We start from the raw sequence: 26579 nt of genomic DNA, 5'->3' as shown, positions 1-26579 counted from the left end.
CCTCTCTGCATTATTCCGTCCAAAATGCATCACCTCGCATTTGTCAGGATTAAATGCCATCTGCCACCTATCTGCCCAATGCACCAACCTATCTATATCCTGTTGTATCACCTGACAATCCAGTTCCGTACCCGCCAACCCTGCCATCTTGGTGTCATCAGCAAACTTGCTGATCACACCACCTACGCCCTCTTCCAAGTCATTTATGTAGACTACAAAGAGGAGAGATCCCAGTACTGAGCCCTGCGGCACACCACTGGTCACTGGCCTCCAGCCCGACAAGGTCCCCTCCACAACTACCCTCTGTCTCCTATTTCCCAGCCAGTTCTCAATCCACCTAGCTACCTGGCCTCGTATCCCATGCGCCTTAACCTTTTCTACCAGCCTACCGTGAGGGATGTGCTGAAGCCTGATCACTAACTGTTATTGAAAATGGTCAATAGGATAATGACGATCCTGGTGAAAGCTGGAAACTTGGTCAATATATTGTGTGTCTACATCTGAAGCTTTGTCCAGTACAATCTGCAGGCTGGTTTCTGGTTCTGTATACAAACTGCTCCAAGTATCCCCAACAGTCCCTGAATCATCTGTAGAATTAATCATTTATCTCACCAGTATTCTTTCCTCCCTCTGTTTACGGATTAACTCCAAGATCTCTTCTCGTTTCTTTGCCTGCAAAAAGAAGGAAAGATTTCATAGAATCCCTACAATGAAGAAAGAGATCATTTGGCCCATCAAGACTGCACCAACTCTCTGACAGAGCATCTTACCCAGGCCCACACCCCCGCCCTATCCTTGTAACTCCACACGTTTACCCTGCTAATCCCCCAACACTAGAGTCAATTGAGCATGGCCAATCAACCTAACCCAGACATCTTTGGACTGTGGGACAAAACCAGAGCACCCGGAAGAAACCCACGAGGACGCTGGGAGAACATGCAAACAACACATAGACAGTGACCCAAGGCACAGTGCTAACCACTGTGTCACCATGCCATCCAAATTTTAGCCATTGTTTTTATTTGTTCAATTCTTTATCCCTGATTCCAGGGAATTCCAGTTCAAACAATCTCTGCATCTTCCTTACTCAATAAATGAAAGCAGCTTTCATTTTGGGAATTCTTTTATAATTAAAAAATCCTTCTATTTGTACAGCACTGTAACACATTGCAAAAGCTCCTCACAATCAGTAACTTTTAAATCTGACTCAGCTTTGTTATGAAGGCAGATACTGCTGCCCATTATGTGAACTGCAACATCCCAAGACATGCAATGGGATGAAGAACCAATTGGGAATGGAAGGTTTAATTAGGCACCAGGAACGTTCTATGTTTTTCTCAGAGCAGTAGCATAGGATGCATAACATCCACTTAAACTAATGGACCAGCCAGCCAACACCTTTGTTTAGAGGCTCATCCAATGGATAGCACCTTTTAACAAACCAGTGCTTCCTTAGTATTGCCAATGTAAGGCTTGAACCTACAACCTCCTGATGTAAGACAGAAGTGAAAACACAAAATCGATTTGTCACGTTAAATTTTTTATTTAAGTTTCTCAGTTCCTATGTAATTCTTGGTCCCAGATATGACCTTGACCAGCCAAACCATCAAACCATCCTTTAGCTTATTTCTTCTGTTTCCCTCCCTGCTGTTCTCGAGTGTGTTGACTTTCTATAGGGTGGGAGTACAGTACTTCTCCATATCCATTCTTCACGTGTAAATCTGGACAAAGGTGACATCAAGCAATGTAATGATAGAATGAACCACCTAATTCTGTCATTAGCCATCCAAGAGCCATGGATGGCAAGTGTATCAGCCCCACTACTGTGGCCACAAACTGGGAATCAGTCCTTTGGGCTTTCTGGTGTGTAGGGGTTTACCCACAGGAGCAGTGTTGAATTCTCTCCCTTTGTTTCAGCTATATGTAGAACATGAGGGTTTTCTATAATCAGTTGGCACTGGTTCCAGTGCCTTGAATTTCCAATCCTAAACATAGTACAAACTCCTTCTGCCAATCCTGTGACGATAAAGTTTGCAGTGATGAAACTGCACTAACTTGTCAAAGTGCTCCAACCAGAGCTTTTCAGCCAATTTGCTTTCCTTTGCCCTTTATTAACACAACGAAAAGTACTAAAGAAAACAGCATTCATTTGAAAATGAATGAAAAGCTATAATTTAATTTTACTGCTTGAACGACGTATCATTCCCACTTTTCTGCTAGATACAGTCTACCTTCACCTAATTCTAACCAATTCTGAATTCTGTACAGATTGTTATTCCTGTACCGAGAGCAGCTAACACACAAAGTAACACCGCCTTAAATTGAAATCTTTGAGTCATTTATAAATTCCTTATTTTGGACCAATTGCCTAACCCTGCAATATATATGGATGAGTGATTATTTGATGTAATGACTGCAGAATTCCATTTCAGAATTGTAAAATATTCCTATGTGAAGAGGCCACAGACTATCCACAGCCCTTCTCCCAGTCACTGCACTCAAAGTTTTCACTTTAGTAATCTTTAATTCTATTGATTGGAATCATTAAATGTTGCACTATGTTCCCAATTCAACGTTTGAGTTCAGCAACAAAATCTCACACAATCCTTTGTCAACTTATCCAAGTGGCTACTCTCCAGGTCTGAACCTTTACAGTTCATGGTGTCACGACCAGATTGTTGGAGAGGGATTATCGTAGCTAAACTAGGTTCTACCCTTTCCCTGATGTCCACAAATGTGCACTTTGCAGAAGGAATAACTGAAAACCAATCAGGAACAAGAACTCCATTGATTTTTTTCCCCCTCCCTCCTCTTGAGTCAGAGCTAATTAACTAATGTGAACAGTTACTCCTGCAAAGATTAGCAAACTCAGCACAGACTAAGGAACAAATATAGGTCATCGCCACACCAGATGGTGCAGTTAGACCTCTGAGGGAAATCACACATTTTATGCAGAAACTGCAGGATTATACAGTCCAGCAGATAATATTCATTTATATTTCTTTTGGGTTCAGGCTCAAATCTTATACAAAATGAAATGAGAAAAGGCCAGTTGGAATGTCAAAGTGCATCTTTGAGATAGAACAACATGACTTACATTTATATCCTCAAGATGTGAAGTCCAAAGGGTTTTCCAGACTATGAACTACTTTTGAAATGCAGTCCTTGTTGTTATTTGAACACATATGCCAGCTAGTTTGAGCAAGGCAAGATCTGGAGGTGATTTTTTTCACATTTGTTCGTGAGGTGTGGGCATTGCTGGGTGGCCAGCATTTATTGTCCATCCCTATTTGCCCTCAAAAAGATGGTGGTGATGTTTTCTTGAACTGCTGTGGTCCAAGTGGTGTAGGTACATCCACAGTGCTGTTAGACAGGAAGTTCCAGGATTCCACTCTGTGACAGTGAAGACAGAACAATATAGTTCCAAGTCAAGATGATGTGTGGTTTGGAGGGGAAATTGCAGGTGGCAATGTCCCCATGCTTCTAGGTGGTAAAGGCAAGGGATTTGGAAGTTGATGTCAAATGAGCCTTGGGGAGCTCCTGCTGTGCACCTTGTAAAGGTACACAGTGCAACATCATGTACAATGGTGGAGGGAGCGAACGATGAAGATGGAGATTAGGTACCAATCAAGCTGGTTGCTTTGTCCTGGATTCTTCCTGTTAGAACTGCACTCATCCAGGCGAGTGCAAAGCACCCCATCACACTCAATAATGCTGCTTAAAGATGGAACACTGGAGGAACTTCTCTGCCCTCCTCTAAATAGTACATGAGACCCTTTACATTCAGCAGAATATTTCAGTTGGCTCCTTAATTTAACCTTAAATCCATTGTATTTATAGCATTTTCTATTTTAGTTTAGGCAGAAAAGGAGTTCTCTCCCAGGCCAATATCAAAGCCCTGGTCATGTTCACCAGCTACAATGGGTGGGCTACATTATCCTTATGCCTGACACAGGACTCCCGAAACAAGTGCTCTACTCTGAGGCTCTGCAATGCCAAGTGATCACTAGGAGGGCAGAGGGAATGCTACAAGAACACTCTGAAAGCTCCCTAAATCAATGCAACATCCCCATCGACATGTGGGAATTGCTTGCCTTAGCACGCACAAACTGGAGAAAAGGCGCCAATCCTTGTGAGTATCACCGGCACAGCACACGGAGACTCAGCGTAAACAATGGAAAGAGAGCACAGAATCCAGAGCATCTTATCAAACACCATCTGCCAAGCCTGTGGCAGAGTCTGCGGCTCCAGGATTGGACTATTCAGCCATCACAGAATCCTGGGGGTCATCTTCGACCCTGAGAGACTGCCAAAAGAGGAAGAGGATAATAGTTTCATCCGTTTCCTACTGGCTCAATAGCCAAATGTTTTATCACTTCTCAACAATCACGCTTATGAAAGCAGACCTTGTCTTTGCATATCCTCAAGAGGCCAGGAAGTATGATGATCTGCATTGTACTCATGAGGAGCTGTAACCTGGCCACAAAAGGGTTAATCCTGCCATTCAATCACTGATCTCAGGCTCAGAAAGGCTGCAAAGGTTAATTAGTTAAAAAGTCTCTGAGTGAGGCTAACCCTTGACTCTCTTACTGCTAATAATCGCTGAGCATGTTCTAGGCGCTGGCCCCTCTAGGAACTGCATCCTGACATCATAAATCCCTAAAACTGCAGCTATCTGCAAACCTCATAGTTCAGGCATTTGTCAATGTTGCAGAGCATTTATAAAGACTGCTGCAATTTCTAAGAAGAGCTTTATGTTCTCTTCTCAATCACCAGTAAGTTGAGCAACAGATTAATAACCTAGTTGGAGGGACCATTGCCAGGTCAGGCAAAGGGTGGTGAATCTCTGGAATTCTCTGCCCGTTGAAGTGGTGAAGGCTACCTCGCTAAATATATTTAAGTCACGGGTAGATAGGTTTCTGATAGACAGGGGAATTAAGGGTTATGGGGAGAAAGCGGGAAAGTGGAACTGATCCACTTCAGATCAGCCATGATCTTACTGAATGGCGGAGCAGCCTTGACGGGCTAGATGGCCTACTCCTGCTCCTATTTCTTATGTTCTTATGTCACAGAGACTCACAGTTCAGTCTACAGTGACACCAGATAGCACAGCATACTCTGCAGCCTCACACACACTCTGCAGACTCACATACGCTGTCTGAACACACTGACTCATTCCACAAGCAAAAGTAGGCATCTTATTGTGCTAGTGGGCCATTGGCCAAAGAAACTTAATGGTTCAGCAGTGAATTACTGAGCTACTTAGTAGCCCACAAACTAGTGAGGCACAGGGTTAGCTGATGGAACTCTGCATCAATAAATCAACTCTCCAGTGAATGTGGAATAAATGTTTCTAAATTGATTCCCCATTTGTGTCAGTGGAAACTATTGGAAAAAATTCTGAAGGAGAAAATCTATCTCCATCGGAGAAGCAAGGCTTGATCAGGGATGGTCAGCATGGCTTCGTCAGAGGGAGGTCATGCCTAACAAATTTGACTGAATTTTTTGAGGAGATGACCAGGTATGTCGATGAGAGCAGTGCAGTTGATATAGTTTTTATGGATTTCAGCAAAGCCTTTGACAAGATCCCACGTAAAGAAGGCAAGTGCATGGGATACAGGGTAATTTGATAGAGTGGATTCAAAATTTGCTCAGTTGTAGGAGACAGAGGGTGACGATAGAAGGCTGCTTTAGTGACTGGAAGCCAGCGTGCAGTGGCGTACAACAGGGATGTGTTGGGCCTCCGATTATTCACCGTTTATATAAACGAAAGATTCTCTCTGAACAGCAAACTCTTAGCATGCCCACGTCTCTCTGAACATCAACACTTACAAGTTTCACAACTTAAAAAAAAGCTTTCTATTCTTATGACCAAAGTGAATACTTTAAACTTACCTACAGTATACCCTATCTGCCATCTTGTTGCCCACTCACTTAACCTGTCTATATATCTTTGCAGCCTCTATCTCCTCCCCACAGCTTACCTTCCCACCTAGCTTGAAATCATCAGCAAATTAATATAGATTGTAAATAGCTGAGGCCTCAACACTGACCCTTGCAGTCAACTTTTTATCCACTTTGGCAGAAATAATAGTAGGAGGGATTATTATTTAAAGGGTGAAAAGCTGCAGCATGCTACTGTGCAGAGGGACCTGGGGGTCCTTGTGCACAAATCACAAAAACTCAGTCTGCAGGTGCAGCAGGTGATCAAAAAGGCGAATGGGATGTTGGCCTTTATAGCGAGGGGAATAGAATATAAAAGTAGGGAGGTCTTGCTGCAACTGTACAGGGCACTGGTGAGGCTGCAAGTGGAGTATTGTGTGCAGTTTTGGTCACCGCATTTGCGAAAGGATATATTGGCCTTGGAAGGAGTACAGAGAAGGTTCACCAGGCTGATACCGGAGATGAGGGGGTTAGCTTATGAGGAGAGATTGAATAGACTGGGCCTGTACTCGTTAGAGTTTAGAAGGCTGAGAGGGGATCTTATAGAGACTTACAAGATAATGAAGGGGCTAGATAGGGTAAAGGAAGAGAGATTCTTCCTGCTTAGAAAGGAAAACAGAACTAGAGGGTACAGCCTCAAAATAAGGGGGGGGGGGCGCAATTTGGAACAGAGTTGAGGAGGAACTTCTTCACTCAAAGGGTGGTGAGTCTCTGGAATTCTCTGCCCATTGAAGTGGTGGAGGCTACCTCGCTGAATATATTTAAGTCACGGGTTGATGGATTTCTGATAGACAAGGGAATGAAGGGTTATGGGGAGAAAGCACGAAAGTGGAACTGATCCACTTCAGATCAGCCATGATCTTATTGAATGGCGGGGCAGGCTCGAAAGGTTAGATGGCCTCCTCCTGCTCCTATTTCTTATGTTCTTAACTGCCTGTCAATTAGGAAAGAAAAACCTGCTTACGCCCACTCTTTGCTCCCTATCCATTAACAAGTCCCCTACCCTTGCTAAAATACTACCTATGGTTCCCTGAGCTCTTACTTGCCAATTAACCTTTTATGTGGCATCTTATCAAATGCTTTTTGGAAATCCAGTTATATTTACTAGTTCCCCTTTATTGAATTTAGGAGTCGCAGCGTCACGTTGCAACTGTACACAACTCTGGTGCGGCCGCACTTGGAGTACTGTGTGCAGTTCTGGTCCCCACATTACAGGAAGGATGTGGAAGCTTTGGAGAGTGTGCAGAGGAGGTTTACCAGGATGTTGCCTGGTATGGAGGGGAGGTCCTATGAGGAGAGACTGAGGGATTTGGGGTTGTTTTCGCTAGAAAGAAGGCGGCTAAGAGGGGATCTTATTGAAACATATAAGATGATTAGAGGTTTAGATAGGGTGGATAGTGATAGCCTTTTTCCTCGGATGGAGAAAGCTAGCACGAGGGGGCATAGCTTTAAATTAAGTAGTTAATTTAGTAGTTATAGGACGGATGTCAGGGGTAGGTTCTTTATCCAGAGGGTGGTGAGGGATTGGAATGCCCTGCCTGCTGCAGTTGTAAATGCGCCTAGTTTGGGGGCGTTTAAGAGATCCGTGGATAGGTTTATAGACGAAAAGGGATTGGTTTAGGTTAGTGGGTCATTGTTTTTTAACTGGTCAGTGCAACATCTTGGGCCGAAGGGCCTGCTCTGCGCTGTAGTGTTCTATGTTCTATGTTTTATCTGCCCAAGAGTTACATCCTCACTATAACCGGTTCCCAGGTGTGGTCCCCAAATCTGTTATCCCAGATGAGATCCCTCAATTTGTTATCCTCTGTGGGGACTATTCAGCATAAGCCCTAATTTGTTAAATTCCAAATGGGATGCCTCCAAATTGTTATGTCCCCTGATGAGAAGGCTGAACTGGCTCTCTTTTCTTATCCAACCTCCTTGGTTGATCACAACAAGATTAATTTAAACAGGATCCCTTTGCGATACCTTTTTGTATTTACGTTTTGAAATTTAACCAGGCTTTCTTGAGTTAAAGAAAGAGTGGGTTTATTAACTACTAAAACATGAGTAAATAATAAAATGCATGTATATACATACACAGATTAGCAATGAGGAATCCAGAAATAAATTTATTAAAAACTGTACAAATTAGTCTTTGACCTGTCCATGAGGAGGAAATGGTGAAATCTTGCATCTGTTTTATATTTGTGATTCCAGTAATGCTGACTTCAATGGTTGAATAGTTGGGGGCGAATTCCACTCCCACCCCCCCACAAAAAAACTCTAAGTGTCGAATTTGTGTAAAAACTGGAGTAAATCCTGCTGGTTTATTCAGCGGGAGTTTCAAAATGAATCTCCCACACTCTGTGTACTGTAGACAGCTGCAGCGTGAATCACACTCAAAATCACTAAGCGAGGCCTATTCCTGCTGGACAGTCCAGCAGCATAGCGTTGAGTGAGCCACTGCGCACTGCACTGATCTGTCAGTGCCTGGATTGGTGCAACCAACCCCCCTGCAGTCCTGACATCCCCTGGCAGCCCCAACACACCCCCCAGCAGGCTGACCCCACCCCACCCCACCCCCCCACTGCCCCGACGGCCAGCTCTGATCATTGGCCTCCCTCCCTCTGTCACTCAGTCCAAATGCAGAGTGGCAGAGGGAACCCCACCAATCGCCCAGAGGCCCTGCCCCTTCAGGCCCCATTCCCTTGGCACTGCCCAATGCTCAGTGAGCAATGCCAAGTACCCCTGGGCATTGGCACTTTGCCCCTTTGGAAGTGCCTGGAGGCCCAGGCTGGCACTGCTAAGGTGACAATGCCCGGGAGTACCCAGGGGGTGGGGGGGGGGTGCCTGATTGACCACCACCGCCCGCCCCACCTTCACTCCAGCAGGAAGCTACACTAAACTCTGTTGGAATGAGATACTCCTGGTGGTGGGGAAAGAGGGAAGTGGGTGTGGAGACTTCAGTCCCAGGCCGGCTAATGATATTTAAAATAGATTGAGACGAGGATTTAGAATTCTTAGAATTACTTGCCTGCATCTCCAGGAATTTGATTATAATGTTAGCAAACAAGAGTCAACAGACTAAGGCAAACAAGGTCCATTTCTTCTTTCCAAACAGAACTCACCGAGCTGGCATCAGATTGCTTTCTCTGATCTTGGGATCCGGGTTCATAGGACACTCAAAGCAACTGCGCAGGTTGAAGCTGTGGTTAAGAAGGCGTATGGTGTACTGGCCTTCATCAATCGAGGAATTGAGTTTAGGAGTCGAGAGATAATGTTGCAGCTGTATAGGACTCTAGTCAGACCCCACTTGGATGACCTGATAGAGGTGTATAAGATGTTGAGAGGTATTGATCGAGTGGATAGTCAGAGGCTTTTTCCCAGGGCTGAAATGGCTGCCACAAGAGGACATGGGTTTAAGGTGCTGGGGAGTAGGTACAGAGGAGATGTCAGGGGTAAATTTTTCACTCAGAGGGTGGTGGGTGTGTGGAATGGGCTGCTGGCAACGGTGGTGGAGGCAGCCGGCGGATTCAATAGGATATTTTAAGAGACTTTTAGATAAGTACAAAGAACTTAGTAAGATAGGGGGTTATAGGTAAGCCTAATAATCTCTAAGATAGGGACATGTTTGGCACATCTTTGTGGGCCGAAGGGCCTGTATTGTGCAGTAGTTTTTCTATGTTGCTATGTTCTATGTTTCTAATTTCTGTGAACTGGATTTGTATTTCACATTGTGCCCCAGGCACAAGACTCCAAAGTGTGACAGCATTGTGCAAGTGACTGAGATCCTCTGGAGACAGAGGCTCAAAGACATACACTGAATAGAGTTACTGAAAGCATAAAATAAAACCTCTCACATTTATAACAATTCTCTCAAAGTTGATGGAATTAATCAAATTGATCTGGGTGTTACATTTGAATATTTCACCGTTATTCATCTTAATACAACAATTTCTTCCACATCGATTGTACTAAGAGTTCAGGCAGAGTGGTAGCTGTAAATTGATTGCCCATATTGTCATAGCGGTTGAGAAATGAAATGATTATTTTGCCAAAAATGAAGCCCCGACTCCTAATCAGATTGCTAAGGAAGATGTAATGGATGCTAATGGACAAAATGCAGTGTATTGCCATATTAATCAGAGGCAGAGGAATGCTGACGGAAGTACTTCTGGTGTGGGCAGGGTGCAGCTCTCAGCAGCTTTCTAAACCATCCAGCCAGATTGCTTGCACTTGGCAGCATTCCCAGCTGCAGTAGCTTTGAGCAGCCGATGCACTCTGAGAATACACTATTAAAAGACATTTACTTCACCCGAATGTAAATTTATTTACAGAATATTCAAGTACCAGAATCTTCTTTTAAAGGAAACATACACTCAAATATTGATTAATTTACTGATTATCTGACATCTTGACTAATAAAAACATTGGATTACCAGTTATTTCTTTACTGCACCAGAGAGAGTTGCAATTAAAAGGCTTCTCATATAATGTTCATTTTGCTTATCCCTTGTCTTAGTAACAGGTTTGAAGGCTATGGTGAATGGGCAGGAAAGTGGAGTCAAGGCAGAGAGGAGATCAGCCATGATCAGATCAAATGGTGGAGGAGGCTTGAGGGGCTGAATTGCCTATTCCTGCTCCTAGTTCTGATGTTCATGCACTCCATCTTGGTTCAACAACACATCTGTTATCTTGGATCTGAAAATATGATCTGTAAAGGAACTGCATTACAGACCCCAGAGTTCAGGTATGATACATAATGAATTTAAATTGCCAATTCACTCCTACCCAGTAATAAGCTGTTTGTGCCGTGTTACAGTGTTCACTCCTCTAAATGTTCCTGAAAACTAAGGTAAAATAGAGACAACGCACTGCCTGACAGTGAAAAGGCAATGGCTAGAATTGTTGTACACCAGAGAAAATCAAAATCAAGAAATTAAGCCAATGCCACTTAAATATAATAAATGAAAACTAATATCTCCGTTGTGATATTCCAGATTTTACAGCCGGAGTCTCTGGTCCTGCCAACAGCGCACACCCGCCCGCAGGTTTACCACTGGCGTGGGGTGACATTAGTGGGAATTCCCATTGACAGTGGCAGGACCAGAGAATCCCGCCGCGAGCAAACAACACACCACCTCCCACCGGCAGGAAACAAGTGGCTGGGAGGTCAGAGAATCTGGACCGAGATCTTCTGGTTCAAGGAATATTCAAGACTAACTGAGCACCAAAATAAAAACGAAAAGTGCTGGAAAAACTCAGCAGATCAGGCAGCATCTGTGGAGAGAAAATAGAATTAATGTTTCTGGTTGATGATCTTTCATCAGAACTGAAGAAAGTAGAAATGGAAGGGTTTTCAAACCAGTGAAAGATGGGAGGGCACATAGAGTGCTGAGATGAAAGATGAAGTGCCCGCTTCCTATGATGTTTCTATCAAGTTCCTATGATGCCTCATCGGAACATCATAGCAGGCCAAGGACAGAAAGGCCAGAGTGGGAACAAGGTGGAGAATTAAAATGACCAGCAACCAGGAGCTCAGGGTAATTCTTACGAATGGAACAGAGGTGCCCTGCAAAGTGGACACAATCTTCGTTTGGTCTGCCAAGTGTAGAGACCATATCGTAAACTGTGAATACAGTTGTGGACAAGTCCCCAGGACCGGATGGAATGCATCCGAGGGTTCTGAAAGAAATGGCAGAGGTGATAGTGGATGCCTTGGTGGTTATTTTCCAGACGTCGCTGGATTCCGGGGAAGTGCCGGATGATTGGAAAACGGCTAATGTTACGCCGTTGTTTAAGAAGGGTGCCAGGCAAAAGGCAGGGAATTATAGGCCGGTTAGTTTAACGTCTGTGGTAGGTAAAATGTTAGAATCTGTCATTAAGGAGGAAATTGCAAGGCATCTTGAAGGGAATTGCTTGATAGAGCAGACGCAGCATGGTTTCGTTAAAGGGAAGTCGTGTCTGACAAATTTACTGGAGTTCTATGAGGATGTGTCTAGGGCAGTGGATAGAGGAGAGCCGGTAGATGTGGTCTTTCTAGATTTTCAGAAGGCGTTTGACAAAGTACCTCACAAGAGGTTATTGCAGAAGGTCGAGGGACATGGAGTTAGGGGTAGGGTGTTAGCGTGGATAGAGGATTGGTTGTCAAATAGGAGGCAGAGAGTGGGGGTCAACAGGTGCTATTCGGATTGGCGGATGGTGACTAGTGGAGTGCCCCAGGGGTCGGTGCTGGAGCCTCAGCTTTTTACCATTTATATAGATGATCTGGAGGAGGGAACCGAGTGTAGGGTGTCAAAATTTGCTGATGACACCAAGATTGGGGGAGGGTGCGGAGGGTGTGGAGAGTCTGCAGAAGGATCTAGATAGGCTGGGCGAATGGGCCAGGAAGTGGCAAATGGAATTTAATATTGGCAAGTGTGAGGTGGTCCACTTTGGTAGGAATAATGGTAGGAAGGACTATTACTTACAGGGCGAAAAACTGCAGCAGGCGACGGTGCAGAGGGACCTTGGGGTCCTTGTGCATGAGTCGCAAAAACCCAGCTTGCAGGTGCAGCAGGTGGTCAGGAAGGCGAATGGGATGCTGGCCTTCATCGCGAGGGGGGTTGAATATAAAAGTAGGGAGGTCTTGCTGCAGCTGTATAGGGCATTGGTGAGGCCGCAGCTGGAGTACTGTGTGCAGTTTTGGGCGCCGCACCTGCGCAAAGATATTTTGGCCTTGGAGGGAGTGCAGAGGAGGTTTACTAGGCTGATACCGGAGTTGAGGGGGTTGAGCTATGAGGAGAGGCTGAATAAACTAGGCTTGTACTCGTTAGAGTTTAGAAGAATGAGGGGAGATCTCATTGAGACGTATAAGATGATGAATGGGATGGATAGGATAGAGGTGGAGAGACTCTTCCCGCTCAAAAAAGACAGTAGGACTAGGGGGCACAGCCTCAAGATAAAGGGGGGGCGGTTTAGAACGGAGTTGAGGAGGAACTTCTTCACTCAAAGGGTGGTGAATCTCTGGAATTCTCTGCCCGTTGAAGTGGTGGAGGCTGCCTCGCTAAATATTTTTAAGTCGCGGGTTGATGGGTTTTTGATAAGAAAGTGGATTAAGGGTTATGGGGAGAGGGCGGGAAGGTGGAACTGAGCCATGACAGATCAGCCATGATCTTATTGAGTGGCGGGGCAGGCTCGAAGGGCTGGATGGCCTACTCCTGCCCCTATTTCTTATGTTCTTATGTAATACAGTGTACTCAATCGAAAGATGTCCAAGTAAAGAGAAACACAGGGAAAGATAAAACAGAAAAAGTGTACAAAAGGCACAAAGAACTAAGCAGTGCAGATAATCTAGACAAATATAAGAAGTACAGGGACAAAGTGAAAAAGGAAAGGAGGAAATCAAAGTGCAGGCATGAAAAAAGATCAACACGTAAAGTTAAAGAAAACCCAAAGATGTTTTCCCAATATATTAATGGGTGTGACCTATCAGAAGTGAAGAAGCAAACTTGTGTGTCAATGCAGAGGATGTGGGAAGGGTTTTAAATGAATATTTTGTCTCTGTGTTTACAAAGGAAAGGGATGATGCAGATTTAGTATTCCAGCAGGAACACTGTGAGATATTGGACAGGAGAATCATAAAGAGAGAGGAAGTACTTGAAGGGTTGGAATCCCTTAAAGTTTATAAGTCGCCAGGGTCAGATGGATTGTTTCCGAGGCTGCTGAAGGAGGTCATGAAGGTGATAGCCAATGATCTGAGGATGATTTTCCAATCCTCACTAGATAGAGGAGATACCGGGGGACTGGAGAAATACAAACATAGGTCCTTGTTTAAAAAGGAATTGAAGGAAATGCCAAACAATTCTAGGCCAGCTAGTTTTACATCAGTGGTGGGCAAATTAGTGGAATCAATCCTGAGAGGATTAACTGTCATGTAGAAAGATATGGACTGGTCAGGGATGGCTAGCAGGGGTTTGTTGAAGGAAACTCTTGCCTCACAAATCTGACTGAATTCTTAGAGGAAGTGACAAGAAGGTTGATAAAGGTAGTGCAGTGAATGTTGTGTACATGGATTTCAACAAGGCATTTGATAAGGTCCCAGATTGGTCAAAAAAGTAAAAGCCCATTGGATACAGGGTAATGTGGATCACAAGCTGGCTTAGTAACAAGAAATAAAGGATAATGATTAATGGATGCCCTCGTGAATAAAAAGCTGTTTCAAGTGGTGTTCCACAGGGCTCAGTGTTGGGATCCTTGCTGTTTGTGTTATATGTTAATATTTAGAGATGAATATGGGGAGCATGATTGGGAAATGTGCAGATGACACAGATTGGCTGGGTAATGGATAGTGTAGAGGATAGCCACAATCAACAAAACAATATAGATGGGTTGATGGAATGGGCGGTAAAGTGACAGATGGAATTTAACACAGAGAAGTGTGAAGTCATGCATTTAGGGAAGTCAATCATCACAGAGAGTAAATGGGAATACACTAGGAAGGGTAGATGAAGTGAGAGATCTTGGTGTACAAGTAGACAGATCCCTAAAGGCAGCATTTCAGGTAGACAAGGTTGTAAAGAAGGCAGATGGAATGTTCTCTTTCACTGGCAGAGATATAGAATATGAAAGTAAGGATATAATGATGGAACTGTATAAAACACTGATGAAGCCGCAACTGCAGTATTATATGCAGCTCTGGTAACCATGTTACAGGTTGGAAATAATTGTCCTGGAGAGAATGTAGAGTGTTGCCAGGGCTAGAAAAAATGTAGCTTTGAGGAGGGATTGGATATGTTGGGATTATTTTCCTTGGAACAAAGAAGATCAAGGAGTGACTTGATAGATACATACAAAATTGTGAGGCAAAGAGATAGGGTGGACAGAATAAAATTGTTTCCCTTGGTAGAGAACTTATCATAAGAAGTCTCACAACACCAGATTAAAGTCCAATAGGTTTATTTGATAGCAAACGCCACTAGCTTTCGGGGCTTTTCCCTGATGAAGGGGAAAAGCCCCGAAAGCTAGTGGCATTTGCTACCAAATAAACCTGTTGGACTTTAACCTGGTGTTGCGAGACTTCTTACTGTGTTTACCCCAATTTAATGCTGGCATCTCCACATCAGCGAATTCACCAACTAGGGGACATAGATTCAAGGTAAGTGCCATAAGGTGTAGAGGGAACACGAGGAAGAATTTTTTTACAGAGGTTGGTGGGTGTCTGAAATTTGCTGCCTGATTTGGTGGTGGAAAGATCCTGAACTTGTTTAAAAAGTGTCTGGATCTGCACAAGTAGTGTAAGCTACAGGGCTATGGGCCAAGTGCAGGAAAGTGAATTTAGAAAGGGCTGCTGGATGTTCTTGGGCTGGCTTAGACAAGATGGTCTAAATGGCCTCCTTCTATGCTGTAGCTTTTCAATGGTTTTAAGTAGTTGTTTCATTTGGAAAGAATGCTTGGGGGCTTGGATGGTGAGAAGTGAAAGGACAGGGCATCTCCTGCATTAGCATGGAAAGGTGCTATAGGGAAAGGAGGCGGTGTCGGAGTGAGTGAGAAGTGGATAAGGGTGCTGAGGAGCAAACAGTCCTTTTGGAATGATGAAAGAGGAGGGAAGGGGGAGATGTGTTTGCTGGAGGCATAAGGCAGGAGCTAGCAAAAGTGATGGAGAATGATCCATTGAAAACAGGCTGGTGGGACGAAAGATGCCATAGTTCTGGTATGGAAGGGAAGGGGTGAAAATCCTTGATTGAGAGAAAAAAAAAGACCTATCGGAAGCTCTGGTTTGGAAGTTGTATCACCAGAACAGAAGTGATTGAGATGAAGAAACTGGGAGGATGTAGTGGCGTACTTACAGAAAACAGGATATGAAGAAGGTCGCTGTGGGTGTCTTTGGGATTGTAGTGAATATTAATTGATAGTCTATCTCCAGAAATGGAGGCAAACGAGCTCCAGGCAGGTATTATCCAGGAACTGTATTGAAATTAAACATGTTTCTTAAAAAATTATTGCTCCACTTGTTGGCTAACATTTCACGTTTATAGAAAATAGTGACAACAGCAGCAGACTGACATTACTAAGGTTTTTTTAAAAAATTAACTTCCCCTATGTGGTTACTGAGCATTACCGTTACTGTCACGTTCTGCTTCCACAAGATGTGGCCAATGTTCTTGCAAGACTTTACCCAATTAATTTTACAACTGATGGAAGCTGGTATTCTATTCCTAATCCTTTACACATCCTGGACAGAATTTTCCCATCCAGTCTGCCACAAGATTCCTGGGATTTTCTGGTCTTGGGGCTAGCGTGACTGGAAAATCCCGCCTTCTGTCTCTCTCCCACAGTGTGGAGATGCCGGCATTGGACGGACTGGGGTAAACGCAATAAGAAATCTCACAACACCAGGTTAAAGTCCAACAGGTTTATTTGGTAGCACAAGCCACAAGCTTTCACAGCGCTGCTCCTTCATCAGGTGAGTGGGAGTTCTGTTCACAAACAGGGCATATAAAGACACAAACTCAATTTACAACATAATGGTTGGAATACGAATGAATGGAGTCAGGTATTCAAGCCTTTACCCACACAGACGCTGATAGACCTGCTGAGCTTATCCAGCATTTTCCGTTTTTATTTAAGATGGGGAATATGCAGCCTCTATCTCACTAAAACACACACTAATATGTCACTAGTCTACCCTACCATCTATAAGACACGCTGCAGTAATTTGCTAATCGTCTTCCAATCACACACCACCTAAAAGGATAAACGTAGCAGACAATATCACCACCTGCAATTCACCTCAAAGCACACACCATCCTGACTTCCAACTATATCATCATTCCTCACTGTTGCTGAGTCAAGAACCTGGATCTCCCTCTCTAACAGCACTACAGGTGTACCTATACCACATGGACTGTAACGCTTCAAGAAGGTGGCTCACCACTACTTTCTTGAGGTAGATTCTGGCCTTGTCAGCAATATTCATGAAAGAAAAAAAATCAGATTCTCTGTCTGAAATAAATATGGTAACTTCATAGAAATGTACCATATGTAAACTGTCACGAACCCAGCTGATGTTATCTGCGAGGGACACCGGTTTGTAGTGGTGTATAGCTTTGTTTAGAGGAATGTTGAGTGGAACCATATACAATACCCAGTGAGAATAGTAACCAGCCTAGTTGTAGTGTAACATTTAATAAAGACTACTTATTACAATAAAGACACATATACACAAACAGAACTATAACAATCTGATACAGTTGTGCAAAAACTACTAAACATAGCCACACAGTTTATGTAGAAATTACCTTTTTTGATTCCAAATATGTTTAAAGATTTGAACTCTTTCAGAACTTCTCTTTTCCCAAACAACTTCCAACTCAATAGGTCTATAAGTAAAGGTCAGCTTACAATTACCACCCTGTATATGATTGAGTAGTTATTCTGGGGAACATCTCTTGGTTCAGTGAAGATATGGCTGTAACTGCCTCCACAAAGATTCCTGCACTCTTGCTTCTGGACTGCTAGCTAGAACTGGCATACAGACTGCCAGGTGGAATCTGGTAGATGGATACTGCTTTCCTGCTTGCATGAAAAGGTTGCCAAATATACTACTGTTCCCCTTTGATAGTTCTTTCTGTGTATTGGCAGTCTGTCCCCTCAGCTTCTGTAATTCTAAAAAATTAACATATTCACATCTTCCCTGGATGGTGGTCTACCCAAAATGGTTACTATTAGCAGAACGATGTATTCTGGTCTGTCTACACTTCTAATCTCATTATAGGGATTCACATCCTGTGAAATACATTTTGAAATGCCGGTGGCTTTTCAAAAAAAGTTGCAGGTTGCAGGTTCGAGCTGCAATCTTTTCTGGGTGAGTTGATATCAACAATGGTAATGCTACTGGCTTTAAATTGCAAAAGCATCTAGGATTCTTATCCTGCTGGTTATCCAGAAATCTCTGCTGGAAACTAAACAGATAGATTTCAAAGAGGAAGGTCTGTTGATTCCCATTCAGTCAAATAGTCTGGCACTCATCTTTAGATATGAAAAGCAGCCATGATGGGGCTAACTGCAATTCTAGAACTGTGCAGCTAAACAAGCTGGTGGGAACTGGAAAGGAGGGGGGATTCAAGGTGTGAACCAGGAAAACAAATAGCATCAGACTTTCTAACTAAAGTTTATTTGATTTGGAGCAAAATACAAAGACCCACACTCTGCCAGCTGGCATGGCTCAAAGCATGATAATCTTCTTTGAGTCATAAAGTGTGCACCAGCTGCTTGCATCCCAGCCACATGTGGAGGTCAATACAATATCTCTTATCTACTTGATTCCAGCCATCAGCATCACATTTCCCTATCACTTCCCTGCTTCAGCAGGAAACAGCTTGAAACCCATGGGCCATTTCTAAGAGGAAGAGGACACGGCTCTGTGTCGAGGAGACCACGCTACAGAGTTTGAAGCAGGCTGCAATGACAAAGGAATCAGTTCCTACCAACCATTTCCTGCAGACTGTTTGTTTCCTCTTGTCCTTGGACCATTTGCAGATTAGAATATTGACTCTCTTTTATATTCTGTATGCAATATGTTAGAGATGAAGCATCACCAGCAGAGCTACTCTTAAAATATTCCGGAAAATACTGACTCTTAAAACAATATGTTTATTTAATGTAAGTTTTCAAATGGAATACCCCGACTCTTTAGCAGAGGAGATCTTTATACATATTTCAGACTAAATTCAGACCAATGCTTATTCTATTTTAATGCAAGGTCGATGTTAGTCTTGGCCTGATGATGAAACCCACTTAAGAGTCAGAACATAATAAGAACATATGAACTAGGATTAGGAATAGGCCATTTGGCCCCTCGAGCCTGCTCCACCATTCAATAAGATCATGGCTGATCATTTCATGGTCTCAGCTCCGCTTACCCGCCCACTCACATAAGAACATAAGAACATAAGAAATAGGAGCAGGAGTAGGCCATCTGGCCCTTCGAGCCTGCCCCGCCATTCAATAAGATCATGTTGATCTGTCGTGGCTCAGTTCCACTTTCCGGCCCTCTCCCCATAACCCTTAATCCCCTCTCTTATCAAAAACCCATCAACCCGCTTCTTGAAAATATTTAGCGAGGCAGCCTCCACCACTTCAACGGGTAGAGAATTCCAGAGATTCACCACCCTTTGAGTGAAGAAGTTCCTCCTCAACTCCGTTCTAAAACGCCCCCCCTTTATCTTGAGGCTGTGCCCCCTAGTCCTACTGTCTTTTCTGAGCGGGAAGAGTCTCTCCACCTCTATCCTATCCATCCTATTCATCATCTTATACATCTCAATGAGATCTCCCCTCATTCTTCTAAACTCCAACGAGTACAAGCCTAGTTTATTCAGCCTCTCCTCATAGCTCAACCCCCTCAACTCCGGTATCAGCCTAGTAAACCTCCTCTGCACTCCCTCCAAGGCCAAAATATCTTTGTGCTGGTGCAGCGCCCAAAACTGCACACAGTACTCCAGCTGCGGCCTCACCAATGCCCTATACAGCTGCAGCAAGACCTCCCTACTTTTATATTCAATCCCCCTCGCTATGAAGGCCAGCATCCCATTCGCCTTCCTGACCACCTGCTGCACCTGCAAGCTGGGTTTTTGCGACTCATGCACAAGGACCCCGAGGTCCCTCTGCACCGTCGCCTGCCGCAGTTTTTCGCCCCGTAAGTAATAGTCCTTCCTACCATTATTCCTACCAAAGTGGACCACCTCACACTTGCCAACATTAAATTCCATTTGCCACTTCCTGGCCCATTCGCCCAGCCTATCTAGATCCTTCTGCAGACTCTCCACACCCTCCGCACAATTTGCCGTTCCCCCAATCTTGGTGTCATCCGCAAATTTTGACACCCTACACTCGGTTCCCTCCTCCAGATCATCTACATAAATGGTAAAAAGCTGAGGCCCCAGCACCGACCCCTGGGGCACTCCACTAGTCACCATCCGCCAATCCGAATAGCACCCGTTGACCCCCACTCTCTGCCTCCTATTTGACAACCAATCCTCTATCCACGCTAACACCCTAACCCCAACTCCAAGTCCCCTGGCCTTCTGAAATAACCTCTTATGAGGTACTTTGTCAAACGCCTTCTGAAAATCCAGAAAGACCACATCCACCGGCTCTCCTCTATCCACTGCTCTAGACACATCCTCATAGAACTCCAGTAAATTTGTCAGACACGACTTCCCTTTAATGAAACCGTGCTGCGTCTGCTCTATCAAGCAATTCCCTTCAAGATGCCTCGCAATTTCCTCCTTAATGACGGATTCTAACATTTTACCTACCACAGACGTTAAACTAACCGGCCTATAATTCCCTGCCTTTTGCCTGGCACCCTTCTTAAACAACGGCGTAACATTAGCCGTTTTCCAATCTTCCGGCACTTCCCCGGAATCCAGCGATGTCTGGAAAATAACCATGATGTGGGTATGCCGGCGTTGGACTGGCGTAAACACAGTAAAAAGTCTGACAACACCAGGTTTTAGTCCAACCTATTTATTTGATAATATTCTCACTAGCTTTCGAGGGGACAGCCTCTTCGTCAGAACTCTCCATTCACCTGACGAAGAGGCTGTCCCCTCGAAAGCTAGTGAGAATATTATCAAATAAATAGGTTGGACTAAAACCTGGTGTTGTCAGACTTTTTACTGGAAAATAACCACCAATGCATCCACTATAACCTCCGCCATTATGCAGAGAACTGGTGCTTACCAGCACTACCATGTGGGATTGGTAAGCTTGCTGCAGTATCTTCGGCCTGCTGAAGGGTACAGGATGTCCTGCCTCTCTCCCACTCCATCTAGCATTCTGGTTAGTGGTCCTTCTGAAAATCTCCGGACAGCTTTCTTAGTAACCATCCTTTTGGTTGGACTTGGAACACATACAGGTGGCATTTAAATGGTGTCCCCCCACTCCTAATTTAAGTGCTCAAGTGATACCAGGGAGGGGGGAATCAGAGTCATCCCACCATAGGCGCGGTCTGATACTTGTGCAAAAACTTTTTTCCAAGTGCCCGAAAGTGCAGTGAGCAGCATGGTGGCACAGTGATTAGCACTGCTGCCTCACAGTACCAAAGACCCAGGTTCGATTCCTGGCTTGAGTCACCATCCGCGCGGTATCTGCACATTCACCCTGTGTCTGCATGGGCCTCCCTTGAGGCTTCCTCCCACAGCCCGAAAGATGTGCTGGTTAGGGGAATTGGCCATGCTAAATTCTCCTCAGTGTACTTGAACAGGCACTGGAGTGTGGCGACTAATGGATTTTTACAGAAACTTCATTGCAGTGTTAATGTAAGCCTACTTGTGACTAATAAATAAACTTTATATGGCTCAAAAACACAGCAATACCACTGCTTTTCTTGCCCAAAATAACACCACCTAAAGAATAAAAAATTCCACCTAAAAAAATCTACAGAAGTATTCAAAGCTAAGTAATCAAGAAACTGTCATTGATTATTAAAATCCCTTTGATTCACTAATGTCCTTTAGAGAAGGAAATCTGCTATCCTTACATCATCTGATGCCACGTGAATTCAGATTCACAGTAATGTGGTTGACTCTTAACTGCCTTTTGAAATGGTCGAGGAAGTCATTCAGTTCAGAGACAATTAGGGATGGACAACAAATGCCAGACATCCACGTTAGATGGGATGTGAGCATATCTCTAATTGTGTTTGAACTACGATACCATGAAAGAAAAGGAAAAAAAAATACGAAGTGCCACAGGCCAACTGGGCCAAGTACCTTGCTTCTGTGCCACACATTCTATGTCAGCTACCATAAATGATTTTAGGAAATTTGCAGAACACCATGTTGTAAAATGGAAATCTCTACACAGCAATAATATTTTACACATTAATTGTTCTGCATCATGATGAAAGTATGTGCATGACACATTTTTTGTGCCAGTGGAAACTAAAGTAAAATGCTAATTTAACAATGTTCAAACATTTGAAGACTATTTTGACGAGACTGCTCTCCTGACAATAGCCTCACCATAGCCCTTAATTCCTTTAATGTTCAAAAATCTATTTTTGCCTTAAAACATTCAATGAGGTAGCCTCAACTGCTTCACTGGGCAGGGAATTCCACAGATTCACAACTCTTTGTGTGAAGAAGTTCCTCCTCAACTCAGTCCTAAATCCGCTCCCCCTTATTTTGAGGCCATGCCCCCTAGTTCTAGTTTCACCCGCCAGTAGAAACCTCCCTCATTTCGTCTTATCTATTCCATTCATAATTTTATATGTTTCTATAAGATCCCCTTCAATTATCTGAACTGCAATGAGTATAGCCCCAGTCTAGTCAATCTCTTCTCGTAAGCTAATCTTCTCAACTCCGGAATCAACTTAATGAATCTGCTATGCAGCCTCTCCAGTGCCAGTATATCTTTTTTCAAGTAAGAAGACCAAAGCTGTACACAGTACTCCAGGTGTGGCCTCACCAGCATCTTATACAGCTGCAACATAATCTTGCTATTTTTAAATTCCATCCCTCTACAACAAAGGACAAAATTCCATTTGCCGCCTTAATTACCTGCTGCATCTGCAAACCATCATTTTGTGATTCCTGCACAAGGACACCCAGGTCCCTCTGCACAGCAGCATGCTGCAATTTTTTACCATTCAAATAATAGTCCATTTTGCTGTTATTCCTACCAAAATGGATGACCTCTCATTTACCAACATTGTACTCCATCTGCCAGACCCTTGCCCACTCACTTAAACTCTCTATATCCCTTTGCAGACTTACAGCGAGCTCTGCACACCTTGCTCTGCCACTCATTTTAGTGTCATCTGAGAATTTTGACACTCTACACTTGGTTCCCAACTCCGTATCATCTACATCAGGAGGCTGTGAGTTTAAGTATCATTCCAGCAATTCAAGGACATCATCCTGACAGTAGTACTGAGATAGTGCTGCACTATCAGAGGTACTGTCCTTTGGATTAAACAATAAACCAAAGCTACTTCTCTGCCCTCGAAGGGGACAGAGAAGACTTGTGGCAGTTTTCATCGAAAAGCAAGAATGCTCTTTCTGGAGTTCTGGCAAATTCATTTCAACATTGAAACCAGAGAAATTATTTTTTCTGAGGGTTAGTAGTCTGGAATTCTTTTCCGGTAAGAATGGAGGCAGCATCATTAAATAATGTTAAGGCTGAATTAGATTCTTGATTGACAAAGAAGGGTGTGGTTGACAGAAAGGTGGAATTGAGGCTACAATCAAATTAGCCATGATCTTATCAAATGGAGCAGGCGCGAAGGCCCAATGACCTACTCCCGCTCCTGATTTAGAGGTATGTATGTTCTTATGTAGACTGATTATATTTCTGAATCAACAACTAAAAATGATTGCCTATTTAATATCACATTGCTGTATAAAGTAGCACCATATTTCCTACATTACGTTACTCCTGTTTGGAGTATGTGGCCGGGGTGGGTGGGTTGATATAAAATCTTGGTCTTCTTCAGACTTATCGTCAAGGCAAAGTGTTCTGGGCTTAGGGCAAAATGATTAAAAAGCAGCTGAATGTCCTCCAGAGTGTGTGCGATGAGAGTGCAATCATCCAGGAACAGGGGTTCACTCAACATGTATTCAGAAACTTTTGTACAAATGTTGGGTCTTTGCTAGTTGAAGAGGTTGCCATCTGTCCTGAATTTGTATTTCTGCATCAAGATGTTGAGTACATTTTCAAACACAAACCTGCCTCTGGTCATGTACTCCAAGATTCCTCAGCAATTATCAGCAACAAAGCCTTCTGTTCAGTGCAGAAGTTTTGCTATAAATTTGCTATCCTCTCCACATTGCCTGACAAAAACAAGCTCAGTGTTTGTCAGGCTCACTGACAGACTTTGGAAAGAGCATAGAGTTTGTCTCAGAACAAAGTTCAAAGTCCAAAAGGCTGTGTTTGGAACATCACTAATGTATAGGTGTGAGACTTGAAAAACCTTCCAGAATCACATTAAGCAACTAGAAGCATTTCATCGTCACAATCTTTGCAATATCAGATGGCAGGGTAAATCCCAGACACTGAGGTTCATGTAAAATGCTGCTAGCCTGACATCAAGAGCATATTCAGCTTTCCTGGGCCAGTGCTGTGGTTCTCATGGAGGATTCCAGCACAAAGGCAGTATTCTACAGCTAGCTGAGCATGGGAAGCTGCACCACAGGACGTCCCAAACTTAGGTATAAAGATACAATCTTTGATATTACCTCAGCGATTGCAAGCTGGATCCCAATCAATACATGGGAGGAAAAATCTTGATGTGGAGAAGCCAGCATTGGACTGGGGTAAACTCAGTAAGAAGTCTCACAACACCAGGTTATTTGATAGTAAACCCACAAGCTTTCAGAAATGCTGTACCTTTGTCAGGTGTGTGGAAAGTTCTGATCAGAGAAGGGCATATAAAGGCACACCCAGTTTACAGAATACTGATTAGAATGCAAGTCTTTACAGCTAACCTGCTATTCAAGTCTTAAAGGTGCAAACAATGTGAGTGGAGATAGCATTAAGCATTGGTTAAAGGGATGTGTATTGTCTCCAGACAGGACAGTAAGTGAGATGTTGCAAGTTCAGGCAAGTCATGGGGGTTACAGATAGTGTGACATGAACCCAAGATCCTGGTTGAGGCCGTCCTCATGTGTGCGGGACTTGGTTATCAGTCTCTGCTCAGCGACTCTGCGCTGTTGTGTGACGTGAAGGCCGCCTTGGAGAACGCTTACTCGAAGATCAGAGACCGAATGCCCGTGACCGCTGAAGTGTTCGCCAACAGGAAGGGAACAGTCTTGTCTGGTGATTGTCGAGTGATGTTCATTCATCCATTGTTGTAGCATCTGCATGGTCTCCCCAGTGTACCATGCTTCAGGACATCCTTTCCTGCAGTGTATTAGCTAGACAACGTTAGCCAAGTTGCAAGAGTATTTACCGTGTACCTGGTGGATGGTGTTCTCACGTGAGATGATGTCATCCATGTCGATAATCCAGCATGTCTTGCTGTGGCAGGGTTGTGTGATGTTGTGCTAAACACTAGATACATCAAGGACATTTTCTTCCTTTGGACTCATGGTGAACAATCACTGAAATAACTATATGGTGACATCAACAAGTTCCATCCCACCGTCAGACTCACCATGGAGCATTCTCCGGAATCGGTTACATTCTTGGGCACACGCACCTCCATAAAGGACGGTCAACTCAGCACCTCACTGTACTGCAAGCCCACAGATAACCTTATGATGCTCCACTTCTCCAGCTTCCACCCTAAACACGTTAAAGAAGCCATCCCCTACGGACAAGCCCTCCATATACACAGGATCTGCTAAGATGAGGAGGATTGCAACAGACACCTCCAGACGTTGCAAGACGCCCCCTCCCCAGCCAGAGGAAGCAACAACCCTGCATCCAATCTGTCTAGCCTTGTCAGAATTTTACAAGTTTCAATTAGACCTCCACTCATTCTTCTAAATTCCAGTGAATACAGGCCCAGTTGACGCAATCTCTCCTCATCAGTCAATCCTGCCATACCAGGAATCAGTCTGGTGAACTTCTGCTGCAATCCCGCTATGACAAGTATATCCTCTCTTAGATAAGGAGCCCAGAACTATACACAATACTCCAGGTGCGGTCTCATCAAGGCCTTATATAGCTACAGTAATACATCTATGCTCCTGTATTCAAGTCTTCATGTAATGAAGGTCAACATACCATTGCGAACTGCTTGCTGTACGTGCATGCTTGCTTTCAGCGATTGTGTACTAGGTCACCCAAGTCCCCATGTACATCAACATTTTCCAACCTATCACCATTTAAATAATACTCTGCCATTCTGTTTCTCCATAACTTCACATCTATCCACATTGTGTTGCGTCTGCTATGTATTAGCTCACTTTCTCAACTTGAATCCTCTTAACATCCTCCTCACCACTCATATTCCCACCAAGTTTTGTGTCATCAGCAAACTTGTTTGTCTTAAATAAGTTTATTTATTACTGTCACAAGTAGGCTTACATTAACACTGCAATGAAGTTACTGTGAAAATCCTCATGTCACCACATTCTGGTGCCTGTTCGGGTGCACTGAGGGCAAATTTAGCATGGCCAATCCACCTAACCAGCATGTCTTTTAGACTGAGGGAGGAAATCGGAGCACCCAGAGGAATACCACACAGACATGGGGAGAATATGCAAACTCCACACAGACAATGACTCCAGCTGGGAATTGAACCCGGGTCCCTGTCAGCAGCACTAACCACTGTGTCACCGTGCTGCCTGCTTGCAAATATTACTTTTGTTTCTCTCATCTGAATCATTGGTGTACCAGTGACTCCATTTGTCACTGCTTGCCACTTCAAAAAAAATCCTACTCTCTGTTTGCTGTCTGCTAACCAATTCTCAAACTGTGCCATTATATTACCTGCAGTCCAATACACTTTAATTTTGCACACTAATCTCTTAAGTGGCTCTTTATCAAAAGCTTTCTGAAAATCGAAATAAACCACATCCACTGGTTCACCTTTATCTATTCTACTAGTTACACCCTCAAAAAAAACTCCAGTCGGCTTGTCATGCATTATTTCGCTTTCATAAATACATGTTGACTCTTTAATACCATTTAATCTTTTCTAAGTATCCTGTCATTCTGTCCTC

General features: G+C 43.8%; 1 protein-coding gene across 2 annotated transcripts in view; it reads right to left on the bottom strand.

The window, feature by feature from the left end:
* hoatz (HOATZ cilia and flagella associated protein) overlaps positions 1-26579 on the bottom strand; it is a 63974-nt gene that overhangs the window by 23894 nt on the left and 13501 nt on the right. For both annotated transcript variants that reach the window (XM_080214767.1, XM_080214768.1), the window contains exon 4: positions 613-672. In XM_080214767.1, coding sequence (XP_080070893.1) covers positions 613-672 — 60 coding nt within the window. The remainder of the gene's footprint in view (positions 1-612; positions 673-26579) is intronic.

This window comes from Carcharhinus amblyrhynchos, chromosome 29 (assembly GCF_965287045.1).
Source record: "Carcharhinus amblyrhynchos chromosome 29, sCarAmb.v2.hapA, whole genome shotgun sequence".
NCBI classification, from domain to species: Eukaryota; Metazoa; Chordata; class Chondrichthyes; order Carcharhiniformes; family Carcharhinidae; genus Carcharhinus; species Carcharhinus amblyrhynchos.
Note: the sequence above shows the minus strand (reverse complement) of the source record. Positions and strands in the feature narration are given on the sequence as shown.